The sequence below is a fragment of the Elgaria multicarinata genome, chromosome 2 (assembly GCF_023053635.1).
Source record: "Elgaria multicarinata webbii isolate HBS135686 ecotype San Diego chromosome 2, rElgMul1.1.pri, whole genome shotgun sequence".
NCBI classification, from domain to species: domain Eukaryota; kingdom Metazoa; phylum Chordata; class Lepidosauria; order Squamata; family Anguidae; genus Elgaria; species Elgaria multicarinata.
Window position 1 is genome coordinate 180,010,877 of NC_086172.1, and position 16,696 is coordinate 180,027,572.

The following is a 16,696-nucleotide window of genomic DNA, read 5'->3' on the forward strand; positions in this document are numbered from 1 at the left end:
GCCCACCTCCCTGCCCTGTCCGCAACCGGGACGAGACAGATGTTCACAGGAATAAACCCACAGACACACAGTTAGGGACCAAAGCAACTTTATTGCAATCGCTGAAACTTAACACGTGAGGCCTTGGTTGTAAAACAGCCCCTTGAAAGAATAGGAAGGGGAAGAATAAGGGAAGGGGAGAGGAAGGGAATGTGGATAAGGAAGAGTGAGGAAAGAAGGGGAGGAAAAGCTCTAATACTTAGCCATTACCCCAAGAAGCATTCATACGCCTCCAGAATACCCACACACATTAAAACATTAAAAAAAAAACCTTTCTAACTCCGAGCGACTGGCAGAGTTGCCACAGACCTGACCTTCCCACTTGACATACGCACGCACCACCAAGGAAGATGGAGGAACTTTTTCATAAAGCTTTTTATCCCTTTTGGGGACCCCAGGTCCCATGACCTGAGTAAACCAACCCATGCTCTTCCCGGTCTATGGGCCACCCTCCTCCCAGAGGGGCCAGGCCACCTCTTGTTCCCCTAGCGCAGCCTTCCTCAACCTGGGGTGCTCCAGATGTGTTGGACTACAACTCCCAGAATGCCCCAGCCAGCTCTGCTGGCTGGGGCATTCTGGGAGATGCAGTCCAACACATCTGGAACGCCCCAGGTTGAGGAAGGCTGCCCTAGCTGAATCCTGTTTCGTGTGTCCAACGCCCCGATAATCTCCAGGTGCCCGTGGGAGTTGGACTGGCTCGGGACAGGAATGACCTTGGCTGGTGGCCACCAAAGCCCGGCACAGCCAGTTTGAACAATAGACCACAGATCCTACCTAGGACAGATCCTACACCCTCATAGCAACAGCAAGTTAAAGGCACAGACTTGTACCCCTATCCTTTACACTCCCTAACTCGTAGCAGCAGGCACGGGGCTGTCCTGCTGCTCCCCCCCACCCCCAAGAAAGCTGTGTTTTGGGGAACATGCTTGGTTGCCAACGGCGAAAACCAGACTTCAAAACACGGAACGCCACAGCCTGAGCGGCTAGCCCAGCCTCCCTCAGCCTGGTGCCTTCCAGATGTGTCGGATTGCAATTCCCATCATTCCCAGCCAGCATGGGAGTTGCAGTCCAACACATCTGGAAGGCACCAGGTTGGTGAAACCTGGACTGGAGAAGGAATGTTCCAAAACCTAACCAGCAAAAATTGGGCTCCTTTCCCACCTCCGAGAGAGGAGCCCTGGGATCAAGAACAACTCCAGATTTTTGGGGTCTTTGGCCATACTGGGTCCTTTGGGACTTCCCCGGCTGCCTTGGCACTGCTTCAAGAGGTCAAACCTCCCCATAAATTTCCCAGCATGCCCCAGAGCAACACTTGGTCAGAGGCTTCTGGGAAATATCAGCGGTGTTTAGATCCAAGCAGTGCCAGGCTTGGAAAAATGGTAAAGGGTCCCACGACCAGCATTAGCAATTGGGTCCTGGGGCCCTGCCAACCTCCTGAAGTTGCCCTGTGCTAATGCCAGGCCCATCAAACTGGGCATGTTTAGCCTGGAGAAGAGAAGATGGAGGGGAGACATGATAGCACTCTTCAAGAACTTGAAAGGTTGTCACACAGAGGAGGGCCGGGATCTGTTCTCGACCATCCCAAAATGCAGGACACAGACTAATGGGCTCAAGTTAAAGGAAGCCATATTCTAGCTGGACATCAGGAAAAACTTCCTGACTGTTAGAGCAGTACGACAATGGAACCAGTTACCTAGGGTGGTCGTGGGCTCTCCCACCCTAGAGGCCTTCAAGAGGCAGCTTGACAGCCATCTGTCAGGAATGCTTTAGGGTGGATTCCTGCATTGAGCAGGGGGTTGGACTTGATGGCCTTATAGGCCGCATCCAACTCTACTATTCTATGATTCTATGATTCTCTCTCTCCACTGCAGGTAGCTAAAGCAGCCTTCTTGGAGAGTCTCGTTGCTTCCTTGAAACAGGAGAAGTCATCTTTGGAGCACCAGAACCAGTCTCTGAAGACCCAGATTGCAGCGTCTCAAGACAAGGTACAGTGTTGGAGCTCACGTTCTTCCCTCTCCGGACAATATTTATATTCACTTCTATGTGGGGGGAAAAGCCTCCAAAGCGTGACATTGCTCAACTAGAATCCATCAGCAAATTTGATTCTGTTCAGTTTGGTCTTAAGTGGGGCTGTGGGTTTCTCTTCTAGGACAAATGTTACATTAATGTAACAAAGGTCCCTGATAATTGCTATTGTGCATGAGTTTTTGTTTTCTCATCTCTTATACATTTGTGTTCGCTAAGATCAACCGCTTGTATTTCAGGACTTCTTGGTTCCATAGTTCACTAAAAAAACAAAAACAAAAACAGTGTTCCTCTGTGTGTTATGTGTGAGTGTGTGTGTGTGTGTGTGCGTGCACACCAAATCAGAACACCTCTACCAAATAAGGACAACATTTCATGCAACTATAAAATATGATGTTTGTTTGTTTTTGCTAGAAACTTGGGGCTCACGAACAGGAACCTGGCACAAAAGACATAACTTAAAATCGCTGATTCAAGGAAATTGTTTTGAGTACCAGAACCATGGTACAGCACCATGTACAGCACCATGTACATTGATGGTGCTATATAAATAAATAATAATAATAACAGAACAGAATAGAACCTAATATTAATAGTCTGCTTCCAGTTAGGCCAGGCTTTCTTAATTTCAGCAGTATAATTTAGAGTTGTTGTTGGGCAATTAGGAGTCACAGCAGCGGAGGGTGGTGGCTCTGGTGTCAGTGGGGCGGTGAACCTATTATGGGTTCCAGTCAGGAGGCATCTAAGCACCTTGGATAGCTTGCTTAGAATTCTGGACTAGTTCTGACTGAAACCTGGAGTGGGTTCACTGCCCCTCTGACATCGGAGCCACCAGCCCCCGCTGGGACACAAACCCTTGCTGATCTACTGCAAATCTCCCATAAATCTACTCGCAGCTCCTGGCCTGGCCGCCTGCTGCCCATCCCTGCTGTAGTCCGTGGGACCTCGTCCTACAATAAAATTGTTCATCTTTAAAGTGCCGCGAGAGTCTGCTTCCTCCCCCACCACCACCCACCTGCCCTTCTTTCACGGAGTTAAAGATATTTTACCCAGGGGTTGTCCCATTTTCCCAGCCCAACCACCATGTTCGGTAGGCCAGGCTGAGAGAAAGCATTCAGATGAGCTGGAGGGGGTTCAGAGGAGGGCAACGAGGGTGATCAGGGGTCTGGAAACAAAGCCCTCTAAAGAGAGACTGGAAGAACTGGGCATGTTTAGCCTGGAGAAGAGAAGATTGAGGGGAGACATGATAGCACTCTTCAAATACTTGAAAGGTTGTCACACAGAGGAGGGCCAGGATCTCTTCTCGATCCTCCCAGAGTACAGGACACGGAATAAAGGGCTCAAGTTAAAGGAAGCCAGATTCCAGCTGGACATCAGGAAAAACTTTCTGACTGTTAGAGCAGTACGACAGTGGAACCAGTTACCTAGGGAGGTTGTGGTCTCTCTCACCCTAGAGGCCTTCAAGAGGCATCTGGAAAACCATCTGTCAGGGATGCTTTAAGGTAGATTCTTGCAATGAGCAGGGGGTTGGACTCGATGGCCTTATAGGCCTCTTCCAACTCTACTATTCTAAGATTCTATTATTCTAACTGGGCATGTTTAGCCTGGAGAAGAGAAGATTGAGAGGAGACATGATAGCACTCTTCAAGGACTTGAAAGGTTGTCACACAGAGGAGGGCCAGGATCTCTTCTCGATCCTCCCAGAGTGCAGGACACAGAATAACGGGCTCAAGTTAAAGGAAGCCAGATTCCAGCTGGACATCAGGAAAAACTTCCTGACTGTTAGAGCAGTACGACAGTGGAACCAGTTCCCTAGGGAGGTGGTGGTCTCTCCCACCCTAGAGGCCTCCAAGAGGCAGCTGGACAGCCATCTGTCAGGGATGCTTTAAGGTGGATCCCTGCATTGAGCAGGGGGTTGGACTAGATGGCCTTATAGTCTCCTTCCAACTCGACTATTCTATGATCCTATGATTCTATGCCCTGGTGAGATTCACGGCTGAGCAGGGACATGAACCCCCATCTCCTTCGTCCAGGGGTTTCCTTTGGCCATCCCTCTGACCAGCCACACGTTTGCGTCTGTCCCCTTCAAAAAAGAACTGAGGCAAAAATATGTAAGTCTGCCACATTTCAAGAGGCTCCTTGAATTGCTCAGATGCACAGTCAAAACAGCATCGCCGCACTGGGGAAGAAGCCTCCCCCCATGTTTCAATTCCGTTTTAGCTGCTTTGGCCTCACTGTCTCACTGAAGCAGCCTAACCCAATGTTACTTAAATTGGAACTTGCTTCCCTTCTGAACTCTTTGAATCACCTCTTCAGATGAGAATCGACTAGGGTTGTTCCACTTCATTTTGTCCCTCTGCAGAGGAGGAAGGTTGGGTGATCCTATGAAAAGGAGGACAGGGCTCCTGTGTCTTTAACAGTTGTATTGAAAAGGGAATTTCAGCAGGTGTCCTTTGTATATATGGGGAACCTGGTGAAATTCCTTCTTCATCACCACAGGTAAAGCTGCAGGTGCCCCGACCTCTTTTAAATCTGCTCACTCTAGTACAGCTCCTGCACCTTTAACTGTTGTGATGAAGAGGGAATTTCACCAGGTTCTCCATATATACAAACGACACCTGCTGAAATTCTCTTTTCTATGCAACTGTTAAAGATACAGGAGCCCTGTCCTCCTTTTCATAGGGCCACCCTAGGTTAGGTCTTCAATCCATTGCATTAAAGACGGTGAGCTTTTATCTTTCCAATATTGTAATATCAGTCTTTGAGTAGTCCAGAGGGCATATGGAAAATCCATTTATGCTGACTGTGTGTTACATTCCAAGAAGCAGGTACATAATTTAAGAGAAAATGTACATCAGTAAATATTAAAGAGATTTCCAATACAAAGTTTACGTGTAGGCAACTATTGCGCCTTTCCAAAGCACTTGAATGAAAGGTGCATTAACTGTATGACACCTCTAGCAGTCAGCAATTAGTCAAACCTTTATTAAAGAGACATTGTGGCATAAAGCTTCCCTCTTTTAAATCTGGTCACTCTAGCATAGCTCCTGCAGCTTTAACTGTTGTGATGAAGAAGAGGGAATTTCACCAGGTTCTCCATATATACAAATTCACACCTGCTGAAATTCCCTTTTCTGTGCAACTGTTAAAGATACAGGAGCCCTGTCCTCCTTTTCATAGGCTCACCCTAAGAAAGGCCCCCCAGATTCCTTTGCATTCAGTAACGGAGGGTGGATCTTTTCAACAGGCTGCCCTGTAACTTCCGTCAGATTGCTCCTTCTGCAATGCACACCGGGCAACCCTCTGCAGCCTGTCCACCTGGTTCCCGATCCAGCAACCGGGCTGGCGCGTGGAAGCTGCATACACTCGCATTTCTCCCCTGCGGGTTTGCAGACCTGTGAAGCTCCCCGCTTTATTGACCTCCTCTTCTTCTTCTCCTGGCCTTCTCAGATCCAGAGTTTTGATGACGCCGTACAGAACATCAACCTTCAGGTCTCCAGGCTCAAGTCAGACCTCCGGGTATCCCATCAGGAGAAAGAAGTTATGAAGCAGGAGGTGGGGTCGCTACACAAACAGCTGCAGACGGCCAACGAGAAGGTAGCCCTCGGATCTGTTTCTTTCCGCGAGATGTCATGGGAACTGAAGAGCAGAGGGGTGTGGGGCGGATGTTGGGAATCTCAACGTAGCAGAGTTTAGAAAGTCTTTGTTCAAGGAAATACTCACACCAGAGGTTTCTTAATTCAGTACAGAGCTTTACTGGGATATAAAACAGCGTTCTCCAGTACATTCAGTTTCTCCATACACAACACAGCATATCACGACATGTACATCTCCGAGTTCAGACATTATTAAAATTACAACTCTTTATATACACTTTCATATCTACATGACTCATGCAATTGTCCAATTATTCAATTAGCTGAATCTTCATTTCTTACCTGTGACCTTTCCAGATCCTTCATGAGTCACCAGCACCTGTCATGGCTTTATGCCCAAATCCAAGTCCACCAGGGCTGTAACTAATCTGTGGATAAATTTTGTACCTCAACACCTAAGTCTTAGCAATATTCTGCTTAAACTTTTCTTTTGCTTGCCGTATTGAGAACCAGGGACTCTTGAGGTCGCTGAAATTCTCCAAACTTTAGTTCAAGGCTATGTTTGGCACACTCTCGTTCTCATTTGCGAAATGTGTTGTGGTTTTTTTTTTTGCTTCTTCAAATGGGTAAAGTTGCGCATTTTAAAAAAAAGTTGCGCATTTTTCAAGTGCAGATTTTGCGAACATTTTTGGAGAACTTATGCTCCCATTCAGGAATGCGAATGGGGCATTTTTGAGTGATTTACAAACTGAAATGAAATTCTAGTCTACCATTGTGTTGCTAGAGTTTGTACTGTTTGGGGGTTGGGGGGAGGGGGTGAAATCCTGGTTTCGTCCAGACTTCCACTTTAAAAAAAATATATATATTATTATTATTTAACAACACATGATAAATCATATACATACATAACATAACATTCCTCTTCATTTCTTAGCTACACATTCTACTTCTTAACTAACTCACATTAATAAGTGCCCCCCACCCTCGGGATCTTATTCTAGTTTCCAAAATTGCATTGAATCTTCTGGAGGTGTTCTCCCTCTCCCTTTTAACAATACATGTTCTAGGAACAATTTCTGTATCTCTTCAAAATCATTTTTTTGTTATTCCCCTTCTAAATCTAATATTACATGTTAATTTATCATTTATAGCAATATCCCATATTTCTTTATACCAATCTTCTATATCATAATCTCCTTGAACCTTCCAATTTCTGGATATCATTAACCTTGCAGCTGTTAACAGGTTCGTTATTAATTCTTTTTCCATCTGATTACATTTTATTTATTTATTTATTTATTTATTTATTACATTTCTAGACCGCCCAATAGCCGGAGCTCTCTGGGCGGTTCACAAAAATTAAAACCATTCAAAGTATAAAACAACAGTATAAACCCATAATATAAAATACAATATAAAAGCTCAACCAGATAAAAACAGCAGCAATGCAAAATTAAAAATTTAAAACACCAAGTTAAAATGTATTTATAGATTGTTAAAATGCTGGGAGAATAAATTTGAGATTTCCATACATTGATAATAATGCTACACTTGGTGTTTCTTCTAAATCCATTCCAGTTATTTCATTTATTTCTCTATACACCATTTTCCATAATTTTTCCATAACCCCCCTAAGGAGCCTCGTGTGGCGCAGAGCGGTAAAGCAGCAGTTTCTGCAGCTGAAACTCTCCCCACGGCCTGAGTTCGATCCCAGCGGAAGCTGGTTTCAGGCAGCCCGCTCGGGTCGACTCAGTCTTCCATCCTCCGAGGTCGGTAAAATGAGTTAAACTCATAAAATGAGTTTCCCCCAGTTAGCTGGCGGAAAGGTAATAATGGCCGGGGAAGGCAACGGCAAACCACCCCGCTATAAGGCATGCCAAGAAAACGTCAGCGAAAGCTGGCGTCCCTCCAAGAGTCAGTAATTTATTTATTTATTTATTCATTACATTTCTATACCGCCCAATAGCCGGAGCTCTCTAGGCGGTTCACAAAATGACTCAGTGCTTGCATGAGAGGTTCCTTTCCTTCCTTTCCTATCACTTCAGTCATTCCCTTACATATCCTCTTCCCCTGTCCTAAGATGTTCAATCTCCACTGATTCAGGTCAACATTCTAAACACAATAGACTTACAAATTCCAAACATACATTAGGGAGCTGACTTGTGGGGTGTAACGCCGCACTCCCCTCCATCCAGCTTCCTCGCCATCTGCCACAGAGGCTCTGACCCTGCTGCGCGCTCGCTCTCCTCCTTCCTCCCTGCAGAACCGGGCCCTGGAAGCCGCCGTGCACTCGGCAGGGCTGCAGAGCCAGCAGAAGAAGCTGTGTTGGGACGAACTGGTCAGGCAAGAGCAGCAGCTGCTGAGGCAGGAGAATGAGCGGCTCCAGCAGGAGGTCCAGAGCGCCAAGTCGGATCTCATGAATTCCAGGGAGAAGGTAAACTGGGATCCCGTTCAGAGGCACGTTGATGTGGGAAATGGCGGGGGGGTGGGGTGGGGGCCCTCAGTGGTGGAGTCCCCGCTTTGCATGCAGAAGGTCCCAAGTTCGAGCTCCGCCATCTCCTGGTAGGACTAGGAAAGACTTCCTGGAGAGCCATTGCTGCCAGTCAGTGTCGACAACACTGGTTAAAGCCATGGTTTAAGGTACCTTCTGAACACGGCCTGGCTTTCTGGCTTACCCACCACGGTTAAAGGCATGGTTTAAGGTGCCTTCTGAACACGGCCTGGCTTTCTGGCTTACCCACCACGGTTAAAGGCATGGTTTAAGGTGCCTTCTGAACATGGCCTGGCTTTCTGGCTTAACCAAATCAAATTTTATTAAGGCAACCCAGCATGGGTTTTAGCCAGATACAAGAGTCATGATATAAAAACATTACATTACATTACATTACAGCATTGTTAGGGTGACCATATTTTGGAAACCAAAAAGGAGGACAACATGGTCGCCCCCAAGGGGGCGTGTCCAATACCAAGGGGGCGTGCCCACCCGAACATAGCCTTGGTCACATGTCTGATTTTACAGCACACATTTAAGACAAATCTGTTCTACATAACATCTTAATGTTAAAATCACTGAAATAAAGAACAAGTGAGAGATTCAGTGTATCAGAAATTAACTTCACTCACTCCTACTTTTGTAGGTTTTGCTGTACTTTGAAGCTTTTGCTATACTCTGTGTGTTACATTCTCCCCTTCCCTCAAATATCTTTTCTGACTGTATCTTCACTCATTGCAAGCTGCTGTTGTTGTTAACAGGGTTGCTACTGGCCCCAGATCTGTTTCAAATTTGGTATAGCTAAAGCTCTACCTAAAACTTATCATGGTGCCAACTTTCAGCTCTTTATCTTTAAAAATGACGATTTAAAAAATAATAATTTTAAAACCTCAATTTAAAAAAAAATCCTAAAAAATCAATGGATGAACGGATCTGTTTCAAATTTGGTACGACTAAAGCCCTTCCTAAGAGCTACCGTTGTGCCAAGTTTCATGTCTTTATCTTAAAAAATGATGGAGTTATAAGCGTTAATTCCCATTAGAGCTGCTCTTTGAAAAAAAATCCGGATTTCCCCTCCCCCTCCCGGATTTGCAATCAAAACCCCGGACAAATCCGGGCAAATCCGGTCATATGGTCACCCTAAGCATTGTATTAAACTTCAAATATTGAACTTTTACATATAAAACATCATATATAGTGCTGGGATTTTACCAGCAATCTTAGTTATCATCAGGGGACACTAAGTCTTTCCTAATTTTTGCCACTTTCACTGCAAAGCAAGCCAGGTTTAACAAGATGGATTTCGCAGTGTTTGTAAATAGGTAGCCAATGGTTGAAGCCATGGTTTAAGGTGTCTTCTGAATGGGCCCTGTATAGGGTGACCCTATGAAAAGGAAATTACAGCAGGTGTCATTTGTATATATGGAGTACCTGGTGAAATCCCCTCTTCATCACACCAGTTAAAGCTGCAGGTGCCCTGCCCTCTTTTAAATCTGGTCACTCTAGTATAGCTCCTGCACCTTTAACTGTTGTGATGAAGAGGGAATTTCACCAGGTTCTCCATATATACAAATGGCACGTACTGAAATTCCCTTTTCTATGCAACTGTTAAAGATACAGGAGCCCTGTCCTCCTTTTCATAGGGTCACCCTAGCCCTGTATAAGGCAGTTTTCTATGTGCCTGAATTAGGGTGACCCTATGAAAAGGAGGACAGGGCTCCTGTACCTTTAACAGTTGTATTGAAAAGGGAATTTCTGCAGGTGTCATTTGTAGGCATGTCGCACCTGGTGAAACGCCCTCTTCGTCACAACAGTTAAAGCTGCAGGAGCTATACCGTGACCAGATTTAAAAGAAGGCAGGGCACCTGCAGCTTTAACTGTTGTGATGAAGATATATACATATACAAATGACGCCTGCTGAAATTCCCTTTTCAATGCAACTGTTAAAGATACAGGAGCCCTGTCCAAAAATTTGGGCCAAGTCACAGCATTTTCTCATCTGTCTGTTTAATCTTGGCCATTCCCCTTTCACAACTGCGTTGGGCTTGAGGCCTAGCTTGCAGCAGACCCCCACAGAACCCGAGACGGACGCAGGGTGACGGGCACATGGGCCAGTGGTACAGGCCGTGCACCGGCCGGTGCTTAGGTCAGGTGACCCTATGAAGAGGAGAACAGGGCTCCTCTACCTTTAACAGTTGTATAGAAAAGGGAATTTCAGCAGGTGTCATTGGTAGGCATGCAGCACCTGGTGAAACGCCCTCTTCATCTCAGCAGTTAAAGCTGCGGGAACCCTGCCCTCTTTTGTATCTGGTCAAGGGAGCAGAGCTCCTGCAGCTTTAACTGTTGGGATGAAGAGGGAATTTCACCAGGTGCTGCATGCCTACCAATGACACCTGCTGAAATTCCCTTTTCTCTACAACTGTTAAAGCTGCAGGCGCCGTGTCCTCCTTTCCGTAGGGTCACCCTAGCTTTGGTGCCAGATCAGGCAAGCGGAGAGGGATCGTGTTCTATGTTGGCTCCTGTAGATTAGGTGGGGCGGCGCCCCACCACACCCGACTGCTTCTCCGATGCTTCTGCAGCTTCCCCCAAATCCGCTGATTAAATGAACTGTTGTTCGGCCTCTGCTCTCGCCAAGATACGGCAGCTGGAATCCACCATCCTGACCCTGAAGCACCCGAAAAACCAAAGCCAGTCGGGGCTTGTGAAAGCCATCGAGCAGGACAAGCTGAGCCTGAAGAGAGAATGTGAGCGGCTGCAGAAGGAGCTGACCTCAGCCAACCGGAAGGTCAGTTCCAAACAAGAGACCGTTTGTGGGTTTCTTTCCCCCACCCCACCCCCAGAGTGGAGAATGGGCAATTACATCACGCCCAATGCATCCTCAGTTAATTCAGGTCTCGAATTCGCCTCCTGGTCTAACGCGGTGTTATTGTTTAAATCTCTGCAACTTACCAACACATCTTTTTACTCTCCCAGTTACGCTAGCCTATCTTCACAGTCCTTTGTTAAGCCCTTCTGACACCTGAATGGCTTGAAAGAAATTATCTCCCCACTCCAAAAACCCCGCCTCCTAAAAAAAAACAACCCACCTAAGCAGCTCTCTTCCTTTTTCTTAGGTTTTACTTGACTGGTCATCTAGTAGCAATCCTTGCTCACCGCAGGCGATCAGACAAATTGACTGTTTCATAAATTTGTCGACAAATTAATGGGGGATTTTGGCCCTGATAGCTAGCTGGAACTTCCATATTCAGAGGCAGTCTATCTCTATATGAGAGTAAAAATACATAATAAAGTGGTGATCTAGAGGGGTCCTTAGTTTGGCCCAGCAGGGCTTTTTGTAAGTTCTTTCTCCGCGTCTCCGTCATCTGTCTCACCGCCGTCTTTTGGGGGACAGAAGGTTCACTGACTTCATACCAGCATATGCCATATCTCCAGGAGGTCCGTGCACCTCTGAGTCAGAGGAACGCCAGTGGAACTCTGGGCAACTAGTTCCAATAAGCAATTGAATTGCATAAAATTGAATCTAATACAAAAAAACGAATAAATACAATAAGCTCTCCCCTGGAGCCCACTGGCGCATGGTGGAGGGCTGGCTGGCTGGCTGCAGGCTAGAATTTGCCTGCAGGTATTTTTGCCCACGCTTTGGCGAAGTTGAAACCACGCGAATTATTTCATGGTGCTTTTTCTGAACTGAGATTAAACTCCTTGACAGATCAGTCAAATGAATTCGCTTGAGCGTGAGCTGGAAAGCATCCATTCGGAAAACGACGGCCTCAGGAAAAAGCAGGTCAAACTGGAAGAGCAGGTGATGGAGGTCCGTTTCAACAGAGGTGGGATTTATGGTTAACGGTCCGGAAAAGAAAGAAGTTGGGGATAGTTTTTAAGTTTTACCAATTGATGATTTCCCTGGGCTGAGATGAAAATTACATCCCACAACCGAATATACCTGTCTCAGGCTTTTTAGCCTAGTTTCCAAGAGAGGATTTGCACACTTCCTTCATCTAGGCTGGGGTGGGTAGGTGGGGAGAGCATAAAGTAGTCATAGAATCATAGAATATCAGAGTTGGAAGGGGCCTACAAGACCATTGAGTCCAACCCCCTGCTCAATGCAGGAATCCACCCTAAAGCATCCCTGACAGATGGTTGTCCAGCTGCCTCTTGAAGGCCTCTAGTGTGGGAGAGCCCACCACCTCCCTAGGTAACTGGTTCCATTGTCGTACTGCTCTAACAGTCAGGACGTTTTTCCTGATGTCCAGCTGGAATCTGGCTTCCTTTATCTTGAGCCCGTTATTCCGTGTCCTGCACTCTGGGAGGATCGAGAAGAGATCCTGGCCCTCCTCTGTGTGACAACCTTTTAAGTCTTTGAAGAGTGCTATCATGCCTCCCCTCCATCTTCTCTTCTCCAGGCTAAACAGGCCCAGTTCTTTCAGTCTGTCTTCATAGGGCTTTGCTTCCAGACCCCTGATCATCCTGGTTGCCCTCCTCTGAACATGCTCCAGCTTGTCTGCGTCCTTCTTGAATTGTGGAGCCCAGAACTGGACGCAATACTCTAGATGAGTCTTCCAGATCTTTCATTCAACTCTCAGAAGCCCCTGCCGGTATGGCCAATAATTAGGAATGCTGGCAGTTGACATCTGGAAATTTACTTTCTGCCACTCCTGGCTTAGGGCAGCCTTCTCCAAGCAGGTGCAATGAACTACAACTCCCATCATCCCCAGCTGGTATGCCTTGCTGGCTGGGGATGATGGCAGATGTAGTCCAAGCTGCTTTGTTAAAGACAGCTGATCTAGGCAAAATTGGGGAGGAGAGGTCTGCGAATGGCCGTTAGCAATAATAACCAAAAGAGCAGCCGTGTAGAAAGGCGGTCGACCGAATGGCGAGGCCAGGCCATGGAGAAAGAGCGAGACCAGGAGGGACTTCGAAGGCGGAACAAGAGCCAAAGCTCCCCTTGACTTCTGCACCGATGCTTAGCAAATCGAAGGGCTCTTACCGACGTGCCGTCTCTACTGATGCCAACGTCTGGCGTTGAACGTATCAACTTAGCGGCCTTACAACTGCCAGATCACTGGTCCGTTCTATTTATTTATTTATTTATTTATTTATTTATTTAGAATATTTATATCCCGCTCCCCAATGAAAAATTTCGAAGCGGTGTACAAGATAAAATGAATAAAACACTTGAAACAAATTTTAAAAGAAGCAAATACAGAGCCTTAAGGCTGCGTATTATGGAAAGGCTTCCTGGAATAAAGATGTTTTCAGGAGGCGCCGAAAGGAGTACAAGTTTGGAGCCTGCCTGACCTCCAGTGGCAGGGAAATTCCACAGGAGGGGGGCCACCACACTGAAGGCTCTTCCCCTGGTGGACTCCAATCGGAGGATGGATCTATGTGGAACCACCAGGAGCAGGTCCTCGGATGACCTCAGTGACCGGGCAGGTTGGTAGGGGAGAAGGCGCTCTCTCAGGTATCCTGGTCCCAAGTTGTTTAGGGGTTCTACTCGGACTGGCAGCAGACCTCCAGTTAGAGAGGTCCCCCCGCCCAGCCTTTTTATCAGAGATCCTTTTAACTGAAGATGCTGGGAGGCTGTATCTGGGATTTTCCATAGGGGCGAAACATGTGCTTTATTCTGGGGCTACAGACCCTCTCCCCAAAGGAGCCACAAAGCAATATTCAGCATGGTGGCATTTCCAGGACTGCACATCAAAGCTGTGAGCATCTACTGAGATCCTTGAGGAAAAGCTCTGTGTGGACTCTAAGCTTTCCAGACACAGCATTTAAATTCTGCAACTCGTAATGGCAAGTTCTGTGATCCATACGACCTATGCAAATGAAGCGTATTTTGCATAATTTATTCTCTTTCAACAAGTCATCATGGGAAAAGGCCAAAAACTATCCAGGGCTTTGAAGCCTCCCCACCTCACCCCACCCCTGGACTCCAGGAAGTCTTATTCAGCCCCACCCCACCCCGACGCCCTTTTCAGATCACTGCAGAATTTACTCACGCTCCCAAGTTTTATTTGTTTAAAGTATTCTTATTCCTCTTCTCAGCCCCAAATGGCACCTGGAGCACCTTACAACCAGACATTAAAATAAGACAGTACCTATGTGCAGGTTTACAATCTAAATAGACACGACACGCAAGGAAAAGGGGAAGAGGAGGGAAAAGGAGGGGAAATCCAATTTACAGCAGGGGTCGTGAAATGGCCGTGCTTTGCTTCTTCTCTCCTAGGGCAGGGGGTCCCAAATGGAGCACAGACCCGTCATTCCCTTAGTCTGCTTCTGTCTCCTTCACTCCTCCTCCACAAGACAGTTCATAGAATCATAGAATAGCAGAGTTGGAAGGGGCCTACAAGGCCATCTAGTCCAACCCCCTGCTCAATGCAGGAATCCACCCTAAAGCATCCCTGACAGATGGTTGTCCAGCTGCCTCTTGAAGGCCTCTAGTGTGGGAGAGCCCACCACCTCCCTAGGTAACTGGTTCCATTGTTGTACTGCTCTAACAGTCAGGACGTTTTTCCTGATGTCCAGCTGGAATCTGGCTTCCTGTAACTTGAGCCCGTTATTCCGTGTCCTGCACTCTGGGAGGATTGAGAAGAGATCCTGGCCCTCCTCTGTGGGACAACCTTTCAAGTATTTGAAGAGTGCTATCATGTCTCCTCTCAATCTTCTCTACTCCAGGCTAAACAGGCCCAGTTCTTTCAGTCTCTCTTCATAGGGCTTTGTTTCCAGACCCCTGATCATCCTGGTTGCCCTCCTCTGAACACGCTCCAGCTTGTCTGCGTCCTTCTTGAATTGTGGAGCCCAGAACTGGACGCAGTACTCTAGATGAGGCCTAACCAGGGCCGAATAGAGAGGAACCAGTACCTCATGCGATTTGGAAGCTCTACTTCTATTAATGCAGCCCAAAATAGCATTTGCCTTTCTTGCAGCCACATCGCACTGTTGGCTCATATTCAGCTTGCAATCTACAACAATTCCAAGATCCTTCTCGTTTGTAGTATTGCTGAGCCAAGTGTCCCCCATCTTGTAACTGTGCCTTTGGTTTCTATTCCCTAAATGCAGAACTTGGCATTTATCCCTATTAAATTTCATTCTGTTGATGTTAGTTAATTAGTTAGCTAGCCCTGTTCGGGGAGGGTGGGAGGAAGCAGCCATAAGGCCTAGAAACCTGTTTTTGCTTAACAGAAGTCTGAATTCTGCACAGAACTTGAAATGTGCCAGCCACCAGATACACATGACAGTGCCTGCCCTATATTCTGTTGTGGGGAATGGAATTTGGGGGGTGGGTGGGTAATGGTCTACTTGTGTCTCTCCCTCCCGACCCCACCCAGCTCTTCTGAGGTCTGTAAAAAAAAAAATCCTTGCCCTTTGTGACTTTGTTTGCAGGGCCGGTGCCAGACTATTTTGCGCCCTAGGCAAGGTGAGCTACTTTCACCACCACCACCACCCAAAAAATGCCAACTTTGATTTTTAAGAACAGATGTTTCCTGGAAAAAATAAGAAGCACAAAACTTGAAACTGCTCAATTTATTTTAAAGTGTAAGAAATACATCATGCCAATTATAGCAAACAAATTGGAAAGGAACGTCTATGGGTCTAAAATTCATTGTTTAATAGGAATATCACCTCCAAATCATCCCCCCCCCAACTCACACGCGTGTGCACACACACACACACTCAGCATCACTCACTCCAAACAAACACACACATGAACACATGCATTCACTCAAAGACCCCATGCACCCCATTCACGTTCCGGAAGTCCAAATGTGGAGCCGCCCATCCCAGCGTTCCTGGCTTCGCTTTGGCGGGTGAGTTGGTGCCTCGCGCCCATCCAGCTGAAGCGAAGCCAGGGACGCTGGGGTGGGGTGGGCGGCTCCACGTTCTGACTTCCACCCACCCCAGCGTCCCTGGCTTCGCTTCAGCTGGATGGGCGCGGGGCACCGTCTCACCTGCCCAGGCCCAGCTGAGTCCTCGGGCCAGCTCACAGCCAACGCGTGAGTGCTGCACTGCGCCCGGCACCCCTCTTAGCTTGGCGCTCTAGGCTGCCGCCTGAGTGGCCTCTATGGTAGCACCGGCCCTGTTTACTTCTCTTTTTCTATGGAAACCTTTTTTTCTTGTCCCTTTCTGCTCTCAGACTCCCATAACTTTCTCTCTCACACTTGTTCTCTCCTCACCCTTTTCCTTCCCGCTGCCACTGGCTGACCCGTTTCTAGACCTTGGTGGCTGGAACTAGCAGAGACGGGTGCAGCGCCCTGCCCGAATTAGCGTGTGAAGGTAGAACGAACCTTTTTTTCCTGCAATTCCGTTGCATGGGAGAAAAATCCCATTAGTTAGCGTCTTCCTCCCCCTTTTTATTTGATATGGACTTCATACCAAATATGATTGCAACCACCCATCTCGTCTTCTGGAAGAGCTACTCTTCATTTTAATGGGCCGAATCAAATGGAGTCCTTCAAACATTATACAGATAGTGGGCAATTACTGCAAGCCGATGCATGTTCAGACAGAAAACAACTCCCGACGCTGGGTCCTTTTTCTGTCTAAA

At 47.0% G+C, this 16,696-nt stretch overlaps 1 protein-coding gene across 7 annotated transcripts in view; it reads left to right on the forward strand.

Moving 5' to 3' along the window:
• Positions 1-16,696, forward strand: part of NIN (ninein) — a 159,314-nt gene that overhangs the window by 121,639 nt on the left and 20,979 nt on the right. For 5 of the 7 annotated variants that reach the window (XM_063118241.1, XM_063118242.1, XM_063118243.1 and 2 more), the window contains 5 exons: positions 1,911-2,024; positions 5,515-5,661; positions 7,924-8,094; positions 10,787-10,936; positions 11,861-11,962. In XM_063118241.1, coding sequence (XP_062974311.1) covers positions 1,911-2,024; positions 5,515-5,661; positions 7,924-8,094; positions 10,787-10,936; positions 11,861-11,962 — 684 coding nt within the window. Of the gene's footprint in view, positions 1-1,910; positions 2,025-5,514; positions 5,662-7,923; positions 8,095-10,786; positions 10,937-11,860; positions 11,979-16,696 lie in introns of all 7 variants that reach the window. The other 2 variants (XM_063118244.1, XM_063118246.1) reach the window with 2 other exon arrangements.